Source organism: Microcebus murinus, chromosome 26 (assembly GCF_040939455.1).
Source record: "Microcebus murinus isolate Inina chromosome 26, M.murinus_Inina_mat1.0, whole genome shotgun sequence".
Lineage (NCBI taxonomy): Eukaryota > Metazoa > Chordata > Mammalia > Primates > Cheirogaleidae > Microcebus > Microcebus murinus.
The window spans coordinates 5,336,340-5,357,395 of record NC_134129.1 but is presented as its reverse complement, the minus strand read 5'-3'; the positions used below and the strand labels follow the sequence as shown (position 1 = coordinate 5,357,395).

General features: G+C 35.9%; 1 protein-coding gene across 1 annotated transcript; it reads right to left on the bottom strand.

Moving 5' to 3' along the window:
- Positions 1-2,474: 2,474 nt before the first annotated feature.
- LOC105883075 (sulfotransferase 1 family member D1) lies at positions 2,475-19,561 on the bottom strand. Its single transcript, XM_012785945.2, has 8 exons — positions 19,432-19,561; positions 18,749-18,906; positions 15,541-15,666; positions 14,563-14,660; positions 10,921-11,047; positions 9,514-9,608; positions 7,232-7,412; positions 2,475-4,448 (listed from the first exon to the last, which is right to left on the bottom strand). Exons 2-8 carry the CDS (start codon positions 18,894-18,896, stop codon positions 4,336-4,338), a joined length of 888 nt encoding a protein of 295 aa, XP_012641399.1. The 5' UTR covers positions 18,897-18,906; positions 19,432-19,561; the 3' UTR covers positions 2,475-4,335.
- Between the last annotated feature and the right edge of the window lie 1,495 nt (positions 19,562-21,056).

Sequence of the window (21,056 nt, the reverse complement as noted above, 5' to 3'; positions counted from 1 at the left end):
CTTTCTCGCTGTAGCGAGGTGGAGCTAGAGGGTGGACTTCCTGAGGAACTCAGAGCCCACCTGCCCACAGGCAGGCGGTGGCTGTCACACAGTGACACGCAGGGGTGCTGATGTGCTTCATGACCATGCTGCACGGCAGCTTCATGGGGTAGAACTTTCCCTTTCTCACAGCATGCGGCAGACAAGGTCATGGGGTCATTAGCAGCTTAGAGCCCTGTGCATAGCAAGGACCTGCTGGGCCTTGAGATTGGACAGGTAGCGGGCCAGGCTGATGGGCCTTCCCAGTGCTTAGGGAAGGCCTTCAGCACCGGGGCCTGTCCCTGCGGAGCTGCGCGACCAGAATAACAGCACTGCGGTCTGCAGCAGGCTCCTGTTCGTGGTGCCATAGCACGGCCAGGTGCAGGGGACAGTGAAACACTGGCTGCAACTTGTAACACAGGTCGTCTCCATCCAGTTCAGTGAGATGTTGCTGGAAATTTTCACTGCTGACTTCAGCTTCACGGGAGCAGCCACCTCAAGAGGTCCCCGTCACGTTCCACTAAGGTCAGATAGAAGTTGTGGGAAAGCTCCGAGTGCTTGTTTTTCACCTGAGCTTTTTGAGAGAGTTATAGTGAATGACCTTCTCACTAGACGGTAACTTTTCTGAGGGCAGAAACCATGCCTCGCCCAGTTCTAAAGTTCTAGGCGCTCCTACAGACTGTAGAATAGCTTGTCTAGCTTGCCCTTTCCTGGCTGTTATCAACTGTTCCTGGCCAGGGCTTCATTGTCTAATAGTCTTTGAGTCCACAGAAGGCTCAAAGACTAGAAAAATTTTGATAGAACCTCTCCCATTCTCCCTTCTTTAAACCAGCACACAGCTCATTGCTGGTTTCCTTAAGCAGAATTTTAGACATGGAAAGGAGTGGAATATAAATATTTTACTTAGGCAAAGACAAATGATGATTTCACTATTGCATTATTGCTTTGATCATTTTTAATCCTTTTAGACACAATATCTAATTTTTATAACAAATACTATTTATAATACCCTTTTTACTTTCCTGCAATAAAAATCACAGAAAGCAAAGCTTGTCTATATATGCAAGTTTAAAAAAATCAATAAAATCAATACATATGTAATATGTTAGGGCTCAGATACAACTACACAAAAAGACAAAAACACTTCATTCCTAAATTTTTTTTTTTCTTGAAAATGCCAGTGAGAACCAGTTGTTGCCTCCGGGAAGCCTGTGCCAGAGCAAATCAGAGAAGTCTAGCCTTAAAGCAGGTTGTCAATATTGTGTGAGCCTTTGCTTAAAGTTTAGGAACTCACAGCCTAGCTCCATGCCTCATGTAGGTATAGATTTTATTTAAAAAAAAATAAATTCTGCTACCAATAGTGTTACTCACTCTTACACATTCTGGGTAAAAGATGTGTCTCCAAAAACTCCATGTTGAAAACACATGTTAGGAGTATTACCAGTTAATTATCACCATTCCCACACACATGCCCGAGAGGGAATATAGATTAAGTGAGTACTGACGAAGCACAGAAATCTAAGAAAAATAAGCTATGCATTATGGGAAAGATATATAATGACGTATCAGTGTCAACTAGAAAGTGTCATGAGTACAACTGCAGGAAGAGAAGTAAACAAATAGACAGCTACCTCTTGGCTTTACTTAAGGATTTACCAAAGGCTCATTCTGGAGAGTATAAAAAATTAGTGCACATGATCTTTCAGATTGACTGCAAAAGAGACTTTAGGGCCATCTTATTGAAACTGTAGACTGCCAAGGACAAAGATGACATGTTAAAAGCTACCATAGAAACACAACAGATTACCTTCAAAGTAACAGCAATTGAGTTGAAAGGAGACTTCTCACCTACAACAAGAAGCCGTACAACAATGGAGTAATATCTTGAAAGTGCATAGGAAAAGTGACTGTCAGCACAAAATTTGTACATCCAGCTGAACTAGTCACAATTGTAGAGAAAATGTAGACGTATAAAAATAAAAATACTTACTTCACCCCCCACCCCTGACCCTTAATTTAAATAACTGTACAACTTCAACAAGAAGAAAAAGTAACTTAATGGAAAGGAGAAAAATACAAGAAGTAGCAATGAGGAAAACATCAATAAAATATAATTTGTATAATTATTATAATAGTATTAATATTCATGGTAATGAAATGACATATTTGCATAGAAGATAGAGCAAAAACTCTACATAGTGTTGTGGAAAGTAGGGAAGGGAAAGGTAAGATGGTATAAACCATGCCAAGGTCTTTGTCTAGATATAAAATTAATTTTAATATCAGTAAAATAAAATAAATAATATATAACTATATGCTACAAAATTTAAGGGTCAGCATTAAAAGTATAGAAATATTAGTTGTGTCTTCCAAATTGGAAAAGGAAATCTATATTTTTTTCCAACACATGACAAGACAGGAAAAGGGAAACATGGAAGAAAAGAGTTTCATTAGACTTTCTCTTAGCCATGCTTTTTTATTGCACTCACTGTATAAGCAATGCAAGCAAATACAAACACAAAATATAAAATACCATAGCAAAGTGGGAACATAAATGTTAGGTAACTCTTGGGATACACTATCTTTTCCCATTGATCAGGGGGAAAAAAGGATCAATAGGTTAAGGATGCTAGACTTAAGTTGAATAAGGATAAAAATATTTGAACCTAGTCAACTTGGACATAAAATAGATTTTATAAGAATATTACAAAGTAAAATTATGAAAAATTATAATACCCATCATAAATATGTGAATGAATAGTAGCCAAAGTAAAGCCATGTAAATTGTATAAAGCAGTGTGTGGCAAATAGTAAGTTCTCAATAAATTCCAGCTATCAGTATTGCAGCTGTTGCTTAAATTTTTCTCATAATTATTCCTTTATATGTATGTGTTTTTGTTTTGTTTTATTTTTGATAGACTTTATTTTTTTATTTCAGAATATTGCGGGGGTACAAACTTTTTGGTTACTTGAATTGTTTTTATACAGTTTGAATCAAATTTATAAGTGTATCTATCATCCAAATTGTATTATACCCATTAAGTATGAATTTACCCATCCCTTCCTCCCTCTCCCACCTGTTTGATTTACATTGAGTTTTAAATATTAACATGTGTACACATGAGCATTGATCAATTAATTCCAATTTAATAGTGAATACATGTGGTGTGTGTTTTTCCATTCTTGTAAAAGTAGACCTCCCATCAGATCCAACAATCCCACTACCGGATATTTACCCAAAGGAAAAGAAGACATGTTATAATAAAGACATCTGCACTCAAATGTTTACAGCAGCACAATTCACAATTGAAAAGATGTGGAATCCTCCCAAGTGCCCATCAATACATGAGTGGATTAAGGAAATGTGGTATCTATATACCATGGAATACTACTCAGCCATAAAAAAGGGCAAACTAATACCTTTCATAACAACCTGGATAGAACTGGAGACCATCGTTCTAAGTGAATTTATCACAAGAATGGAAAAGACAGACTCTAATTTTTAGAGCAGTTTTAGGTTCACAGCAAAATTGAGCAGAAGGTACAAACTTTCCCTGTGTTCTTTCTTTTATCTTTGATCTGACTTCAAGCTGTTTGCATTCAGAATCCCTGTTTCGCTTTTGTTATCCCTAAGGCACATTATTTATACACAAAAGGTACTTAATAAATTTTGATTAGTTTGAAATTATGATAACTGTTAACTGTTTTTTTTTCCTCTCTGACAGTAGCTAATACATTACTGTGCAAATAATACTTCTCTAGTACATATTTACTGATTGTTTTCGTATTATTTTAGATCATTAGTATATAAAGTAAGACTCTACGAGTAATAAACTATCCAAAATTTAATCTATAGTAAACTGTTCTAGGGCAATAAATTTCAGTGAACTCATTGTACAAAAAATGTTGTTGATCTAATATCATACCGGTATTATTCCAAGATCTTAAAGCTTCTTTACAGGAATGTTTTGGTTCTAATCCATCCATCTTGAAAACTCCCCTAAATATCATCTTTGCAAGTATAACAATTCAGACCTTGGTTTTTAAAACTAAAATATGTAACTTGTAGATTTTAAACTTCATTTTATGATTTCATTTGTAACACTAGTAAAATAATTGTGGAAGGTAATTAAATCATAGGGACAGTACTAGCACTTCCTGTGCAGACTTTGAAATTCTTTGATTATTCTATTACAAACCACTAATCTAAGTAAATAAGGAAACATCACTACCAAGATTTTTTTCACTTAATGTTTGAAGGGATTTTTTCTTATAATTCAGGAGCTAGCTAAGGAGATGAAGGAAGAGAAGATGCTTTTAGATTTCTGATCGAAACTGCAGTGTGGATCCTCTCATTTTCTTTTTATAATCTTCTTCAAATTTCTCATACTGGGCTACAGTGAATTGGTTCTTCCAGTCTCCTGAAATACCTAAAAGGAAAATACAAAATGGCAAATTTGAGACCTCTATAAATTTCCCTTTGGAGATCAGTTTTAGTTTTAGTTACTATACCCTGTATTTTTAAACCTTTAACTTTAGGGTGTCATACCTGTGCCAAAATTCTAATCCTAAAATCCTGCTTTCCATTCCCAGACTCCTGGGCCTTCTAAGTCTTCCAAAAAGTCCCATGGATTCTTTCCAATATCTTATGTAAAGAAATAATCCTTTAAATAGCTTAGAGAAATGTCATTGGGAAAAAATCCAAACCTCAAAATCTTGAGGCCGGGCGCTGTGGCTCACGCCTGTAATCCTAGCTCTTGGGAGGCCGAGGCGGGCGGATTGCTCAAGGTCAGGAGTTCAAAACCAGCCTGAGCAAGAGCGAGACCCCGTCTCTACTATAAATAGAAAGAAATTAATTGGCCAACTGATATATATATATAAAATTAGCCGGGCATGGTGGCGCATGCCTGTAGTCCCAGCTACTCGGGAGGCTGAGGCAGAAGGATCACTGGAGCCCAGGAGTTTGAGGTTGCTGTGAGCTAGGCTGACGCCACGGCACTCACTCTAGCCTGGACAACAAAGCGAGACTCTGTCTCAAAAAAAAAAAAAAAAATCTTGATTCTTTGGCTTCAAGAGCTTTGTTAACAAAACATATAGAGAATTTTTCCGTCATTTTAAAACTGGTTTCCCATGCCAAATGACAATTTATCAACAAAAGATCCATGGTCAAATAGGATTGAATATTACTGGGTTAAATGTAATTAAACATACTTCTTTCCTTCAGGATTGACCGGTCTTCAAAATGTTAATCATGTCAAAAACCTTGAAGGAAGGATACAGGACACAGCATTTACAATGAATATCTGGCTTTTAAAAAATGCCATTTTCATAGGTTATCTTACAAAATAACCGAGAAGACACATTTGGAAGCCAGTTTTAGGAAATAGAAGAGAGAAAGAAGAAAACATGCCAAAATAACTGTCAACTGGCCTAGAGTTTCTCAACTTTGACGCTATTTTATTTATATCTCCACTGCTGACATTTGGCACTAGACAATTCTTTGCTAGAGGAAGGGAGGATTGTCTTGTGCATTGTAGGATGTTTTATGGCATCCTTAGCCTCTCTCTGCTAGATGACAATAGCCTCCTCCTAGTTGTGAAAATTATAATGTCTCCAGATGTTGCCAAATGTTCCCTGGAAGACAAAAATTATACCTGGCTAAGATCGGATATTCCAAGCCAATTTTTTTTTTTTTTTTTTTTTTTTAGAGTCTCACTCTGTTACTTGGACTAGAGTGCGATGGCATCAGCCTAGCTCATAGCAACCTTGAACTCCTTGGCTTAAGCAATCCTCCTACCTCAGCCTCCCAAGTAGCTGGGACCACAGGCATGCACCACCATGCCCAGCTAATTTTTTCTATATATTTTTAGTTGTCCAGCTAATTTCTTTCTATTTTTAAATAGAGACAGGGTCTCACTCTTGCTCAGGCTGGTCTCAAACTCCTGACCTCAAGTGATCATCCTGCCTTGGCCTCCCAGAGTGCTAGGATTACAGGCATGAGCAATCGCACCTGGGGCCAAGCCAAAACTTATCCACGGCATACTTTCTAACATTCTATAAAAACTGAAAACCTGTAGGATCTATAAAACATATTATAGTAAAAATTACCCTTAACAACCCCTTTATAGCCTCTCACCAAATCACTTGTCTCTCAAAAAATGTCTTAATTTTTTTATTGCTAATATTTATTCACTCCCTTCTTTCCCATAAGAAGACTTTACATCTCTGTCCACCATCATGTGCTGCACAGTTTCTCCTTGTCTCCTTAACTTTGGGCTTGGGTTTTTGAATACGCTTTGGCAATGGTATTTGACTCTATGTGGCATACATCACATCTGAAGAGAAACTGTGAACGATATTTTAAGTTTCCATCAGCTCTCTTGCTCCTCTTCTCTGCTGATATTGAGCATATACCACACATGGGCAGCTCTTTCAGCCTGGGCTTCAAAAAGTGAAGACACAAAGGATTGAGCCCAGGAGAGACAAACAAAACTGCAGCAGCCATAGGGGACCAGTATGCCACTGAGATTTTGGGGGGTTGTTTGTTTTACAGCAAAGCTGACTAATACATATACAACATTCTCTCTCTCTCTCTCTCTCTCTCTCTTTCTCTCTCTCTCTCTCTCTCTCTCTCTCTCTCTCTCTTTCTCTCTCTCTCTCTCTCTCTCACACACACACATGCACAACCACAAACAGAATTTAACTTAACATATATTTGTTAAAGGACTATATTTTGCCTGATGCTATATGTTGAGTTCAATAATGAAGATGCAATGATTTACCAAAGACATAGCAACAACTTCAAAAGTAGACATTTTCCTTCATTAATTTAGTATGCCTAATATCACTTAAGCTAGCTACCTAGCACAGGAAAATTTTTGTGGTAGATGATGGAGAGTATCTAGATAATTCAGACAAATGAAGGATATTCTTTTGATATAGCAATGGGTGCCAAAATTCATGCTTACAGATGCATAAGCTATTGAATAAACATTTCTCTTTAGAAGGCTTATCTTACATGTTAGACTTGCAGCAAAGATGGAATTTCTTTGCCACAGATTATTTCCTCTAAGGTTTAGTTTCTAATTTTTCTCTTCCTAGCATACTTCATTTCTTTCCATTTTATATGATAGATATTTCTCATATCTGACCACTTACACTCTCCATGATGTAAGTAGCAAGCTGTACAGAAACTGATATACAAAGTCCTCACCTTTTCTCATAAAAGGAGACACAGAATGGTCCATCTCCTCCTTTCCCATAGTGGTATAATTGGCACTCGGGTTCTGCTTCATCACATCAAAAGAGCTGTGATAGAGAATTTTGTTCACAATTTCTTCTGGCATGTCTTTCTCTAGAAACTTCAACAGCTTCTGAATTCCACACTTTGGGTTCTAAATAAATTAAACAGAAAAAGAATCATTTCAGGTACATTTAGTCATAAAGCAGGGAATGCTCTTACCAAGGTCCTACATATGCCAAAGTAATGAAGAAAATAATTTTAGATTTTTATGTGCATTTTTAGTTTTACTTTCCCAAGTATATATTTTGCCTTTCATTATACTAGGCAACCATCTTCTAAGAAGTGAGATTAAAATTTGTTTCAAAAATGCAAACTAAAAGATTAGATTAATATTTAACCTTTCACATTCAAAAATAGAATTAACTTACAGAATAACAGATGGTAAGAGAGCAAGCTGGTATTATTGTTAAGTATAATTTTCATAATCCTTTGATCTCTTCTTCTTGTGTTAGCATATCTAACATCAGGAATGAACTACCTAAAGGAAGATTTCTCTCACAGTGGAAAGAAGATTCTACTTCTCATACCTACATAGACTTTTTCATAATATGAGTATATAAGGGAAAATGTCAAATAAAATCATGTGCATTTTTCAACCTAAAGGATGGTGGGAAGAATAAAGGCAATGTTGAAAAGAGATTCATTTGATGTATTTCTTGGAAGGCAGCTACACTCATCACTATATCACCAATGCAATTTGATGTATTTCTTATGATTTCCCTTCTCTGTTGTTCACACTGGACATAGGTAGTCTTATTAGATACAGTGAAAAATAATGGCATTCAAGCCAAATATTTTGCACTCTGCTACTCATCAGGTAGTTGTTCTCAGTGGTCCAAACCAAACTGAGGCAGAGTCATAATCTTAGGGGACCTAGTGAGATCAGGAAGAAAGACAACATGCGATTTAGCTTTCCTGAGTGACTCATCTCACTTCATTGAAATGGAACCAGAGAGTTACTGTGGTGGCCTTAAAATAATCTATTTCTTATAGTCACAGAGCTGAATTTGTTGAAGATTATACACAAATCTTAATTTGTGGAAGAATCACAATGAAAGTTGAATTCACAGTTGTGCCAAGTCTATTGCGTGAAAGTTAAATGGAAAACTGACCAAGAAAGGGTGGAATGCTAAAGCTTAGAGTGAGAATATTCATGGCATGTTGGATCTGATGACACAAAGAATTATGGACCCATGAGTAATTCTGAGCCTTCTTTTCCAGAAGATGTAAATTTTCTTCCCATATTTGAGGAGCTTTAAGATCTTATGACAACCTAATGTAAGAAAGTTTTCTTTCAAATTATGCTTATCCTCTGAAAGACTCACACCCAAACACTTTTTTTTTTTGCATCTAGTCTCCTAGCTAGAGTAATATCTCCCCATAATTCAGAGTGACAAGTGCAAAGTGGTTTAAACAGGATGCATAAGAAGCTGAGAATTTAACTAAGGAACCTGATAGAGGTAGTTACCTTAGCTGAGTGAGGTGGTTTATCTTGAGATGTAGAAGAGGTTTCCTAAATTAGAGATGAATGGGAGTCATGGCCATCTTTAAGGAATTCACAGAAACCTAAGCAACCAAGATGAGGCTAAGTCAGGACTGAGGAGTCCTAAGGAAGTTAAGGCAGGTAAACCAGACTAACAGTTCTACCTGTTAGAGACTTTAGTTTTGAATGTCAGTATGGCTCACAAAATTCAGATGTTAAAGACCTGAAGGAAAAGGTTAATCTGAAGTTAGTGGAGAATTTTTTTTTTTTTCAGGTAGACTCACTCAGTGAGAAAGAGAAAGGTGGCACAAGAACAAGATGGAGAAATAGACAAGGACTAAATAATGCCAAGCTCTATAAATCACCTTTGTTATTCTATATCACATACAGAACCAGAAGCCATTGAGAGATTTTAAGAAGAAAGTGAACATACTCTGATTCCGATTTTAAAAAGATCATTCTCTCTGGGTGGATAACAGAAGCAAGATGAGGTAGCCCAAGAAAGTTGAGATAGATGCATGAATAGAGTGGGAGGCAATAAGTAGTACTAGCAAGAAGTAGGTGGGTACAAGATCTATTTTCAAGGCACAATTGATAGAATAGTAGATTAGCCATAATTATAGACCAAGAGGAAAGGAAAGTACGATACAAAGAAGATGAATCTTAGGTTTCTTTCAAAAATAAAGAAGAAATTGCAGTTGTTTCTTACCTCTTTCATGTCTTCATAAAATAGGTAAAGGATACGATAATCTTTCTTCTTCTCCCACCAGCCCTTCACATGGTCATACCAGGAACCAAAAGACACTAAATTGAAAGGTAAATGTTTGGCAAAATAAAGACTGGTTAAATGTCATTCCAAGTAATCATTATCAATACATACACATTGATTAACTATCAGTTCAAGAAAGAGGAAAGATAAGGATAAGAGAAGTATATGAGATAACTCTTGTTCTCAATGAATTACAAAATAATACTGTAATCAGTTGAATTCTGTTATCCTAAAATCCATATGTTTAATTCCTAACCCCCATATTTCAGAATGTGACTGTATTTGGAGATAGGGTCTTTAAATAGGTAATTAGGTCATTGAGGTAGACCCTAATCAATATGATTGATATTTCTATAAGAAGAAGAAATTAGGACATACACACACAGACCATTGAAAGATATAGAGAAAAGGCAGTTACCTACAAGCTAAGAAGAAAGGACTCAGAAGAAACTAATCTTGATGACACCTTAATCTTGGACTTCTAGACTCCAGAGCTGTGAGAAAATAAATTTCTGCTGTTTAAGGCAGTCAGTCTATGATATTTTGTTATGACAACCCCAACAAACTAATACAACTTCTAATAAATAAAACTAAAACTACAATAGCAAGGTGACAGATACTAACACATACAGGAAGTGATATGGAAGTTCATAGGCCAGAGAGAGAGAATAAGAGAGAATTATAGGAACAGAGAAATTCAGAAAGGGCTATAGAGGAAGTAGAGTTCATTTGAATCTAAAAAGAAGAATTGGGCTTTGATAATGATGAATATGAGGATGACATTCTATGAAAAAAAAATAGTCCAAGCAATGACAGGGATAATCTATGGAAGATACCACTGAGATGTATTTGCCTAAAAGAGAGACTTTATGTAGGAGAATATCTGAAAATTATAAGTAGGGTTAGTCCCATGGATGTAAATATGTTTCCCTGAAGAAGATAAAACACAGGTAGAAGAACAGAGTTTTGAAAACAAAACTTTCACTCATATAATAAATATGAAGAAATGATAGATAAGAGAGAATTCAAGAATTCATATAAAATGAAAACAGTGCAATGGCATGCTCATTGAAAAAGGAAAGCGCTTAAATAAATTGGCAGTAGTCACTAATCACTAATGAAATGGTGAGACTAAGGACTCAGAGATCTGTCACTTGTTCCTTAAAAGTCCTTTAAGAGAAGAGATGACAATATATTCTGCTTCCTCTGCAGTCTTCCTAATGCATTAGTAGAGAGCTAGGTACATAATTGGTTTATAACACGAGACTTATATTTAAACTTCATATCACCTTACAACAAAGACTTTTGATTACGGAACTCCATGATTAAAGGAAGAGTTGGACCCACCCTTTCCAGTCATGAATTTGTCCAGGAACTCTTCCCAAGTTCCAGGCTCGGGGTGCAGTTTTGCCATCTGGTAGAAATAATAGTAAGACACAGCCACGTCTTTGGCATTCCGTGCCACGTAGATCATCTGTAGGGGATATGGGAGAATTAGCATTTGTTTCTATTGTGTAGCAGTTTTTAAACTTCTGTTTACTTTGATAGAGTACTTATTTTCTCTTTTCTGATTTTGGCATTTACTTCTATATCCTGACATAGGATATTCACAGCTGTATATGGTTTTAACACAGAGAATTCTCATCTCTCACACCTCTGTTTACTCTTTAGCCCTCCAAAAGAACATCTCTCTCTCTCTCTCTTTTTTTTCTTTTGGTTTGAGGCAGAGTCTCAACAGACTGTTGCCCAGGCCGGTCTGGGCTCTGGGACTCCAGCAATCCTGCCACCCCAGTCCCTTAGTACTTGGGATTGCAGGTGTGCACCACTACGCTCAGCAAGAACATCTCTTAAAACATGAAAACATGGAAAATCAAACATGAGAATTATAATAACCATTAAATCAATAAAAATTAACTAATATTATCTTTAAATCTGGAATGTTTTTCTGTATCACTTATTAAAACCAATAATGAAAAGGAGAAGGAAACTTTAAAGGATGAAAAAATGCCCAATGTTTTATTGAAAATAAATTCTTACTTGGATAAATTTACAGTCAGAAAAGATTAAACCTTCTTCATTCTGTCCAAGATCATAGTTACATAACAATCATTGCTGCTTGTCATGACTGGTGTGAGATTAGAATTTCTTTTATGTATAAATCCCTTGAATCTGCATGAAGGCAGAAATTTTGAACACATTTCCAAATAGAAATGATATTGTTATGTCTCATCGGCAATTAGGTTTTCGGGCAAGTTCAGTGAAATCTATTAAGCCTACTTCTCCTATGAAGCACACCTAATAATACTGAGGACTCAGCCACCCTTGCAGTAAATATATTTCTAAGGGAAAACACATTCAGGAAGAAGCCTTCTTTAAACTTAGTAGGATCAGAGCTTCCTTCTTCCCCAACTGATGGGCAAAGGAAATAGGAACTTTTATATTCCCAAGTTACTGGTAGTGATTCTCATAGTTGGAGACAGGGATTCAGATAAAAAGAGAGTAGCAGAAAAGCATTTTTTTCAACAGCTTGAGTTCTAAGAGTTAAGATGGTTGCTGACATAACTTCTTGAGAAAATACTAAACCTACAAACATTCCCAGTTACTTCCTATTGCAATACCAAGAGACTACGGTAATAAACCATTTTCTTTATCTATCCTCCTCAGCTGTAAATTTAGTGAGGTCTGCTTGCCCCAGTGTAAAAGAAAAGACTGCCCTGAAGATACCCTATAATTCTCCTAATAACAAGACATGCATTTCTGGAGCTTCTATAGATTTTTACTACTGGAATTAAGAAAATAAAACACATCCCTACTTCCTTATCTCTCTTGTTTTTAATTAGACTTTGAAAGGAAAAAAGGAAATCACACATAAACACTTGTATTATGCAAAGACTTTTTGTATAATAATTATACAAATTATACAATTACACAAATATAATCATTTTGTATAATAAGGATGAAAGTATAATCAGTCAAATTGTCAAAGGAAAAACATCTCTTGTTCATTCTATCAAAGTGTACTCTAAAAACCTTTCTCAAATCTAGAGATTTGGTGACTGCCTATTTTGCATATTCATTTTCACTGCTTTGCATTTTATACATTGTACTTAGCCATTTGCAAAGCTCTGACACATCTCTTGCTGTTTCACATCTCTTAGCCTGTGCATATCCAGTTTCTTCTCTATAAAACATCCTGTATACCTGAAAATACCCCTACTCTTTCTTCAGGATGCTGATCAACTTTTTTTCATCTATGAAACTTCTTTGCCACATATTAGGTTGGTGCAAGAGTAATCACAGTTTTAGCACTGTTGAAATTTTCCCTTTGATATTGGAATACATTCTTAAATCAATGTGGTTATGTTATACATCATTTTAATGCACATTTTTTACTTTATGGTTTTTTTGCTAATGACTTATTATTTGCTATTTAATTTATATTTATTTAGACTATGGAAATGATGTTAGACAAAAAGCAAATTGAAGCAATTTTTATTTGAGTAGGTGAGTTAAGATATAAAGAAATATAATTAATCAGTCAAAGGACTTATATCCAGAATATATAGAGAATTTCTCCCTTAATAATGAAAATAAGGAAACCTTCAGAGGAAGAGTTAAAAGACTTGAATAGGTACCTCAAAAAAAAAAAATACCTAAATGGTCAATAAGCTCTGTAAGGCCTTGCACCTAATTCGTATTAGGGAAATACAAAGTAAAGCCCCAATGAGATGTTACCAGACATCTACTAGTATGGTTAAATTTAAATATTTTTAGCTATATTTCATCTGTTACACAATGCTGTTCAAAGTGAAAATTGGTGCATATATTTTGAAAAGTTATTTGAAAATATCTACTAAACTTGGACAAACTAATACTCTAGGATATAACAATTTTATCCCAAGATGTATAACCAAGAGAAATCTGTACACATATAAAATAAAAGACTTGTATAAGAATATGAATAGCAACACTATTTTAATTACTGACAAATCAACTGTCCACCAATAGTATGATGGATAATTAACTTGTGGAATATTCACATACACATAATGGAATGCCTTATTAGTTCTTAAATGTTAGACTGAATCAAATTCACATGGGGGTCCTGTGAAAACGCAGATTTCTAGACCTCAGCCTCATAATATTTGACTTAGTAGGTCTGAATGAGGACTAATAATTTCCATATCTAATGAGCAGCATTGCTCACATTTTGGGATACAGTAGCCTACATCAAAGAAAATAAAACAAAAACAAAATAGCAAGCACAATAGATATAGATCTCACAAATATTATATTGAATGAAATAAAGCAAATATTCAGGAGTATATACATTATGGTTATGGTCAAAGCAAGCAAAATTTATGAAACTATTTGGGATAGTGGTTATCTTTGAAGATAGGAGATACTAACTGGAAGTGTGCAGTAAAAGAGATTTTAGGGTGTTAGTAATGTTCTATTTCTTGATCTGGGTGCTGGTTTCCTGGCTTATGCTCACTTTGTGAAAACTCATCAAGGTGTATACTTAAGATTTAGGGACTTTTCCTCCTAAATGATATACTTGAGTAAAAGTGTTTATTAAAAAAGAAGCCTAAACTTAATCCATAAATATATATAATTACATATAATTTATATCCTACAACCAATAATAAACCCATATTAGTAAATTATAATTATGTTGAACCACAAAGAAGCAGTTGTGGGATTATTTGAATATTTATCACATAGTTGACACTGAATCAAAGGATTTAAGAGAGTGACGGGCATCTTTGAGAGAACCCGACAGGTTCCTAGTGCTTGGGTGCTGAGTGTCATTGCTCCTCACAACATTGGTGTCCACTGGTGTTATTTTAATCCTTGGGATACAGGGGGCACCTTATTATTTTTGCAGTGATCCAGGGGTTGTACTCCCTCCTCTTGCATTTCTGCATAATTGGTAAAAAAATAAAATTACAACACAAATGACTATTATTTTTCTTTAAAATTTGCTACCTTGCAATCATTCTTCCAAAAGGAATAAGGGAGAAGTTGAACAGGTAGGTGTGTTTTCACCAATCTAGGAGACTGCATGTTTTTCAACTGTTCAACACCTACAATCACAAAAATTTTTTAATTACATTATAAATGTGGAATTATAAAGGTCATTTACAATATATGTTAAACTTTCTATAAACTCTACTATATGGCTTGAAATGGTCATGTGATTTCATATACTTTAAAAATCTACAATGAGATAAAAATATGATAAACTCTGGTAGACTGATTTTTGCCTATGTGCAACAGTCGACAAATCCTCAGCTATATAACATATAGCTGCTGTGATGAAGCAGAAATAGCAGTAGGTCAAGAGTCAAGATGTCCAGATTTTTCCTTCATTTTTTTCTTATTTACTATATGACAAAATAATACTAGAGGATTTCAAATCTCTTTCCATCTCTTCCATATTCAAATTCTAAGACCAAATTAAGCAGTAAGGCTCATGACTATATTTTTTTTAAAAATTAATAATGCAAACCCAAATATTCCCATAATCCTTTTCTTTCAGTTTGCAAATATCAGCTATATGATTCTATATTGAATCAAACACTGAATTTTCTCTACATAATCACTCAATATTAAATCTTGAAGACATGCACCTGTCTTTTTAAGAAAAAAAATGCTACATAAATTACTCTCTTTATATGTCAAATTAAAAAAACAAAAGAAAAAAATGAATAAAAATTTTAAAAAATTTAAAAAAAAAGAAAAAAAATGCTACATAAAACCTTCTCTTAAGCAGATATTATCCTCAGGTGGAGGAAGAGTGTAATATAGGTATTGGTATAGCCAAATTCTGACTCTTCCATTATAGACACGTGTGACTTTATTAATGACTGTCCAGCTTCATCTGGATCGTTTTCCATCATGACTCCTCCAGACATCACAAAAGATTTATTCCTATATTGAAAAGAAATATTCAGAAAACAATACCACTTATGATTCCAGGAATTACAAGTTCCATGAAAGGCACGCGGTTGTATATGGCATCCCGTTTACATTTGTCTGCATCCCCATTGTTATAGATCAAATCCAATATTTCACTGATCCAGGTTGTTCCTAAGGGGGAAAAAATGGAAGAAACTCTGATCTTACGTGTTGAAAAGCATGTAAGAAGGTAGACAAGTCTCATAACAGTATCTAAAACAAAAATGTTCTCTTTTTTTTTACTTCCTGTCTTTCTTCTTCCCCTTACCTAGAAGAGATCCTTATCTATCTTGAACATATACATATATATAGTGTGCATGTAAGTTCCAATTAAAATGTTCTATAAATAAGACTCAAAAAAGAGAAGTGAAGAAGGAAAATGAAAAGAACCTCGAGATTTCATATGTACTGACCAATGTGCCACTCACAAACAAAAGACAGTCGATTCTGATTGAGTAGAATGGATCAAGCCACTCTGATCTTTAAGATATCGTGTCTCACCAGTCTTTTGAGAAATGGATCTAAAGCATGTGAGGCCATGGTGTACTTGTCTATAGCATTCAATGATCAAGTTACAAGAGGTGCTGCTGAAAAATAATTATAAGACATAGGAAGAAAATCTCTTCTTTATGGTTCCCATTTCCCTTCTCTTTACCAAAGGTGTAATGATAGTCTCTAAATTAAATTATAGTGAGTGGTAACTAAAAAATTAAGTTAATGAATTTATCAGTTAATTAAGCCATGCACACAGCAATGTTTTTGAAGAGTGATCTACATATGGATGCACATTTGTGTGTTCCAGATACTAGAGTACTTCAGAACCCCTTTTTTAGTCCTTTCTTGTGGTCAACTCTCTTCTTCTTGACTATAAATCATGAATACTTATATTAGGCAATCTCCCCTATCCTATCATAGACAATTATACTATGAAAACAAAAAATGTGAGCCAAATCAACATCAGCATCCTTGAACTTTTGATTTGGCTTAGGCTTAAGCAATAATTCATTACAAAAAAACCCTGAAATCCAAAGTACAATGTAACCTGTTTAATCTATCAGTGAGCTGTTCACGTTGTAGCCCATAAAGTCTGATTGAAAGAAATGCCAATTTAGCTATTTCGTATGCTTTGTATTGGAAAAATTTGTTTTGCATGATTTTGGAAAAAGGGAATAAAGTTTAGCTCATAAAAGGAGATAGTTAATTTGGATCTTTTTAACAAAATTAATGAGGCATCGATATATTAATATCTTTAAGACATGTTCACAATAGCTTATAAAGCGAAAAACAACAAAAAAAAATCTACCAAAGAGCACGTGATCAAGCTATGTGTAGCCATCTAGCTTTTACTATGTCAGAAAAAATTCAGCTTCAAAGAGCATATTTGTAGATGAACTATTTGCAAAAGGATACCATCCAAATATTATTTTTTTAATTATTTATTTAATCCGGTAGTTATTTTTAGAGACAGAGTCTTTCTCTGTTTCCCAGGCTACAGTGTAGTGGCATAATCACAATTCACTACAGCCTCAAATTCTTGAACTCAAGCAATCCTTCCACCTCAGCCTCCCAAGTCCCAAGTAGCTGGGACCATAGGCTCGAGTCATCACGCCTGTCTAATTTATTTTTATTTATTTTTTAATTTATTTTATTTTATTTATTTATTTATTTTTGAGAGACAGAGTCTCTCTCTGTTGCCCGGGCTACAGTGCCGTGGTGTCAGCCTAGCTCACAGCAACCTCAAACTCCTGGGCTCAAGCGATCCTTCTGCCTCAGTCTCCCGAGTAGCTGGGACTATAGGCATCACCATGCCTGGCTAATTTTTTCTATATATTTTTAGTTGGCCAATTAATTTCTTTCTATTTTTAGTAGAGACAGGGTCTTGCTCTTGCTCAGGGTAGTTTCGAACTCCTGACCTTGAGTGATCCACCCGACTCGGCCTCCCGGAGTGCTAGGATTACAGGCGTGAGCCACCACACCCGGCCTTATTTTTATTTTTGATGACAGAGTCTTTCTATGTTACCTAGGCTGGTCTCAAACTTGTGGTCACAAATGATCTTCTCCCACCTCAGCCTCCCTAGTAGCTGGCTGGGATTACATACAAGAGCCACCTTGTCTGACTCAAAGATTATCTAAATGCTTTTCTTCTTTTAAATATACTAAAAATAGCAAAAACAAAAGAGCATAGACATTCTGTGTCTGCTTTTGCCCCCTTCTCTAAGCACTTATCTCAACAAGGAAATACAAAGTGGTTTGGGTCTTAATTTGGGTTTGGTAAACTATTAGGAGAACAATGCAAAGTAGTAAGGAAGAAAAAAGATGTTTTGCCAAGATGAACTTGCTTTTCTACTATCTATAGAGGTCTTCATTGTGCATTTATTTGTTTATTCCCTAGTAGGAACCCTTTGTTTTCATGTAGTGTTTATGGTTTTGGTATATTAGATTCCCCACATTCAGGACTTTCATCCCAGAACTTGTTAAATATTACTTTGAAATAATTTTGATGCGTATAATCTAAAAGAAAGATCGGTAGTCAATATAGCTACTAAAAACTTCTTCCTTTAAGAAATGAGGTTGGGATATTAAGGAAAGTCTACATTAGAGGGTTAGTAACTAGAACAGTTGATTGATGTTGAATTCAAGTATTTCATTGCATAAAAGGCAAGAGGGAGAGCCTCATTTGTCCACACTCTCTTTGTACATTTATCATTGGGTAATTCAAAGACTGTCATAAATAGACCTGGAAAAATAAAAATCGTTGATTCTTTTCAAGCACTCTAAAATTCTCCTTTCTGAGATTGTATACTTAGGTCAGTAGTTGTTTAAATATAAAAACAAAATATTTAAACATCAAAATGTATAGAAGATATATATATTCTAATATACCCAAAATATATGTATTCTAGAATATATGTAAATGTACCCAAATCACATATATATGCAGTTTTGATCATTTTATTTGAATTTACAAAGAAAAACAAAACAACAGCATTCATTTTTGTCTCAGATATATCCTCCATTCAATTGCTAGCCTTTCAGAATAGAGAAAGAATTTGTCTAATTGAAGTCGAAACTCTCCCAGCAACCACCAACAGTGTTCCCTTGACAACTGTTTAATGATCTCAGGTTAGACCTGACTAGTAGGCAGCAGATCAGTGGGTTTACATAAATGAATCACTACCTAAGTATCTAGAACAGCTAGATGAAAGGGACTTACCAGATTTGGGATAGGTGGAGATCAGAAGATCATCTGGTCGGGCCTCAAATGACTCAATCTTGGACCACTCCTCAGCTATGCTCCAGAAGAGAGGAATACCCTGAACGTCCACTAACTCCCTCCTGAAGACATTCTGCATGTTGTCCATGTTGGGAAAACTAGATTTAAAACAAAATGCAACATTGATAAAATTTTAAAATAAGTTGATATTGTAATAGTATTGTCATTACTCAGATACACCATCATCAGATTACAATACTGTGTGTTACGTGCTGTTCATTATTACATAGCAATGGCACTTTTCATTTGTCCACTGACTATTAATAGCATTCGCTCAAGCAAAGTGGGTTTTTTGTGGGAGAAGGGGGAATGTGATAAGCCCACAGTTCAGCTCACCTATTTCCTGTAACACAAAGAAAAAAGACATTCCCTTGCCCCTCCTGACCACCTGCCCGAGGCAGGGATACAGGTCTCAGTTCCCAGAAAGAGTGCAGGAGGTTTTAAAGAGAGAGAAAACATCTTTTGCCATTTCTTTTTTCAGACCATTCCCTCTGTACGTGTTTCCCACTATTAATTTTAGGCTTCCATGTCTATGGGAGGAGGGGCTGTTACTCGGTGACAATAAGTTTAGTGACATGTTGATCATCCATCCTCCATTCTACTCCTGCCGCATGAAAACTTACCTGGTTTACAATTAATCCCATTAGTTATAGGCTCTTTGTGCTTTAATATGACTTTTTATATAAAACTCATCTATGGTGATGAAGAAATTCTAGAAGAGATATATATACTCTCTCCCTGAAGAAAACAAACCAAAAAGGTCCTAGAGGGAGAAGTTTCTGGAAATTTCTTTTATATGTATTAAGTTCATTAATGTTTTCCAGAGTCTAACCATCCTTGCTTCACCCAGTGTAAACAATCTGCTCCCATCCTTGCAGATTGTGCAAAGTTTAACATTTTTAGTAGACAAAACAAATAACTTTCCCAACCATGTTTTCCACTATGTTAAAAATATCAGAAAGCAAAGGGCAAAATGTACAGGTTCTTGGCTAGCTACCAGTTTTTTGTGTTTTATAACAGTAAATTTTGTTGTTATTTTCATCACACTCATACATACTAACATGAAGCATGATGTCTTGAAAGTAAAATTAATTTAAAATTTTTTATCGAATACTATTATTTAACTTCTGGCAGACACCGTGAACTGGGGACTCCAATGTTGAAAGGGAAAACCTCGAGCTTCTCTATGATTGTGGCGCTTAGAAGCGGGTGGGTGAGAAACTGAACAATGTTGTGTAAGGGCCTGGTTGCAGCCCAAAGCTGCTGACTCACTTGTGCAAGCCTGGATAACAGAAAATTGGCCCTGGGGAGGAGTAATCGGCTTCTGGAAACTGCTAGCTTGGGGCCCAAAGGTAGAGCTATCGGCTAAACGCATATTTCTGCTTCTGAGAATCGCTTGCTTGCAGCTAGACGCATAGGTACGGTGCCAGATAAGGGAGAAAGGCCCCTTTGCCGCTGGCGGGCTACCAGTCCACCAATCATTTTAAAGACTAACACGCACAATCAGCTTGTGCAGCGCGGGTGTTCAAGAGGGAGGGGGGATAAAAGGGCAGCCCCAGCTTTGGTCAGGGTCCTTGCCTGTAAGAGCGACCACTGCGCTGGCACTCTAGGGCCTGGACCCTGGCTAGCCAGAAAATAAAGCTCCTCTTGAGTGATTGCATCCTTGGTGTCTTTGTTCGTCTGCCTGGCGGGGTGCAGGAAGCCAGTCCCTAACAGTTGTGGCTCAGGAAGAGAGACCCTAAACACTGATGCTTTGACATGCTGAGAGACCTTAGAAGCTGCCTCAGAATTAAGATCCCTCTAACCTTTTCTCCTCATCACGCACAGAAGTGATTCTCTCTAGAATTTCCTTATCTGAACAAGAAAGTCTCTTTCCCCCCAAAATTGCAATTGTCTTAAACCCTGAGGATCTCACCAAATAATCCAGAAAGATCAACCACCAGAAAAGACAGCGACTGGAAGTCATTACCATGCCTAAGAGATTATTAAGAGATTACCTGGGTGACCTAATCTGCATTATAAGACAACCTTTTGTCCTCTGCAGCTCTACCTCTCACCTCCTTGTAATGGCTGTCTCCCACCTCTCATTCATTCTCTCTAATAATTTACTGCCCCTCAAAAGAATTGTTTACGTTCCCCACCTCCCCTCTCCTCTATGAAGAAAAGCATGTCCAAGTTTCTGTACTGCGCTGAGTTATTGGGTAATCAATCATTCTCCTGGGATTCCCCCATGCTATGCATGTTAAAA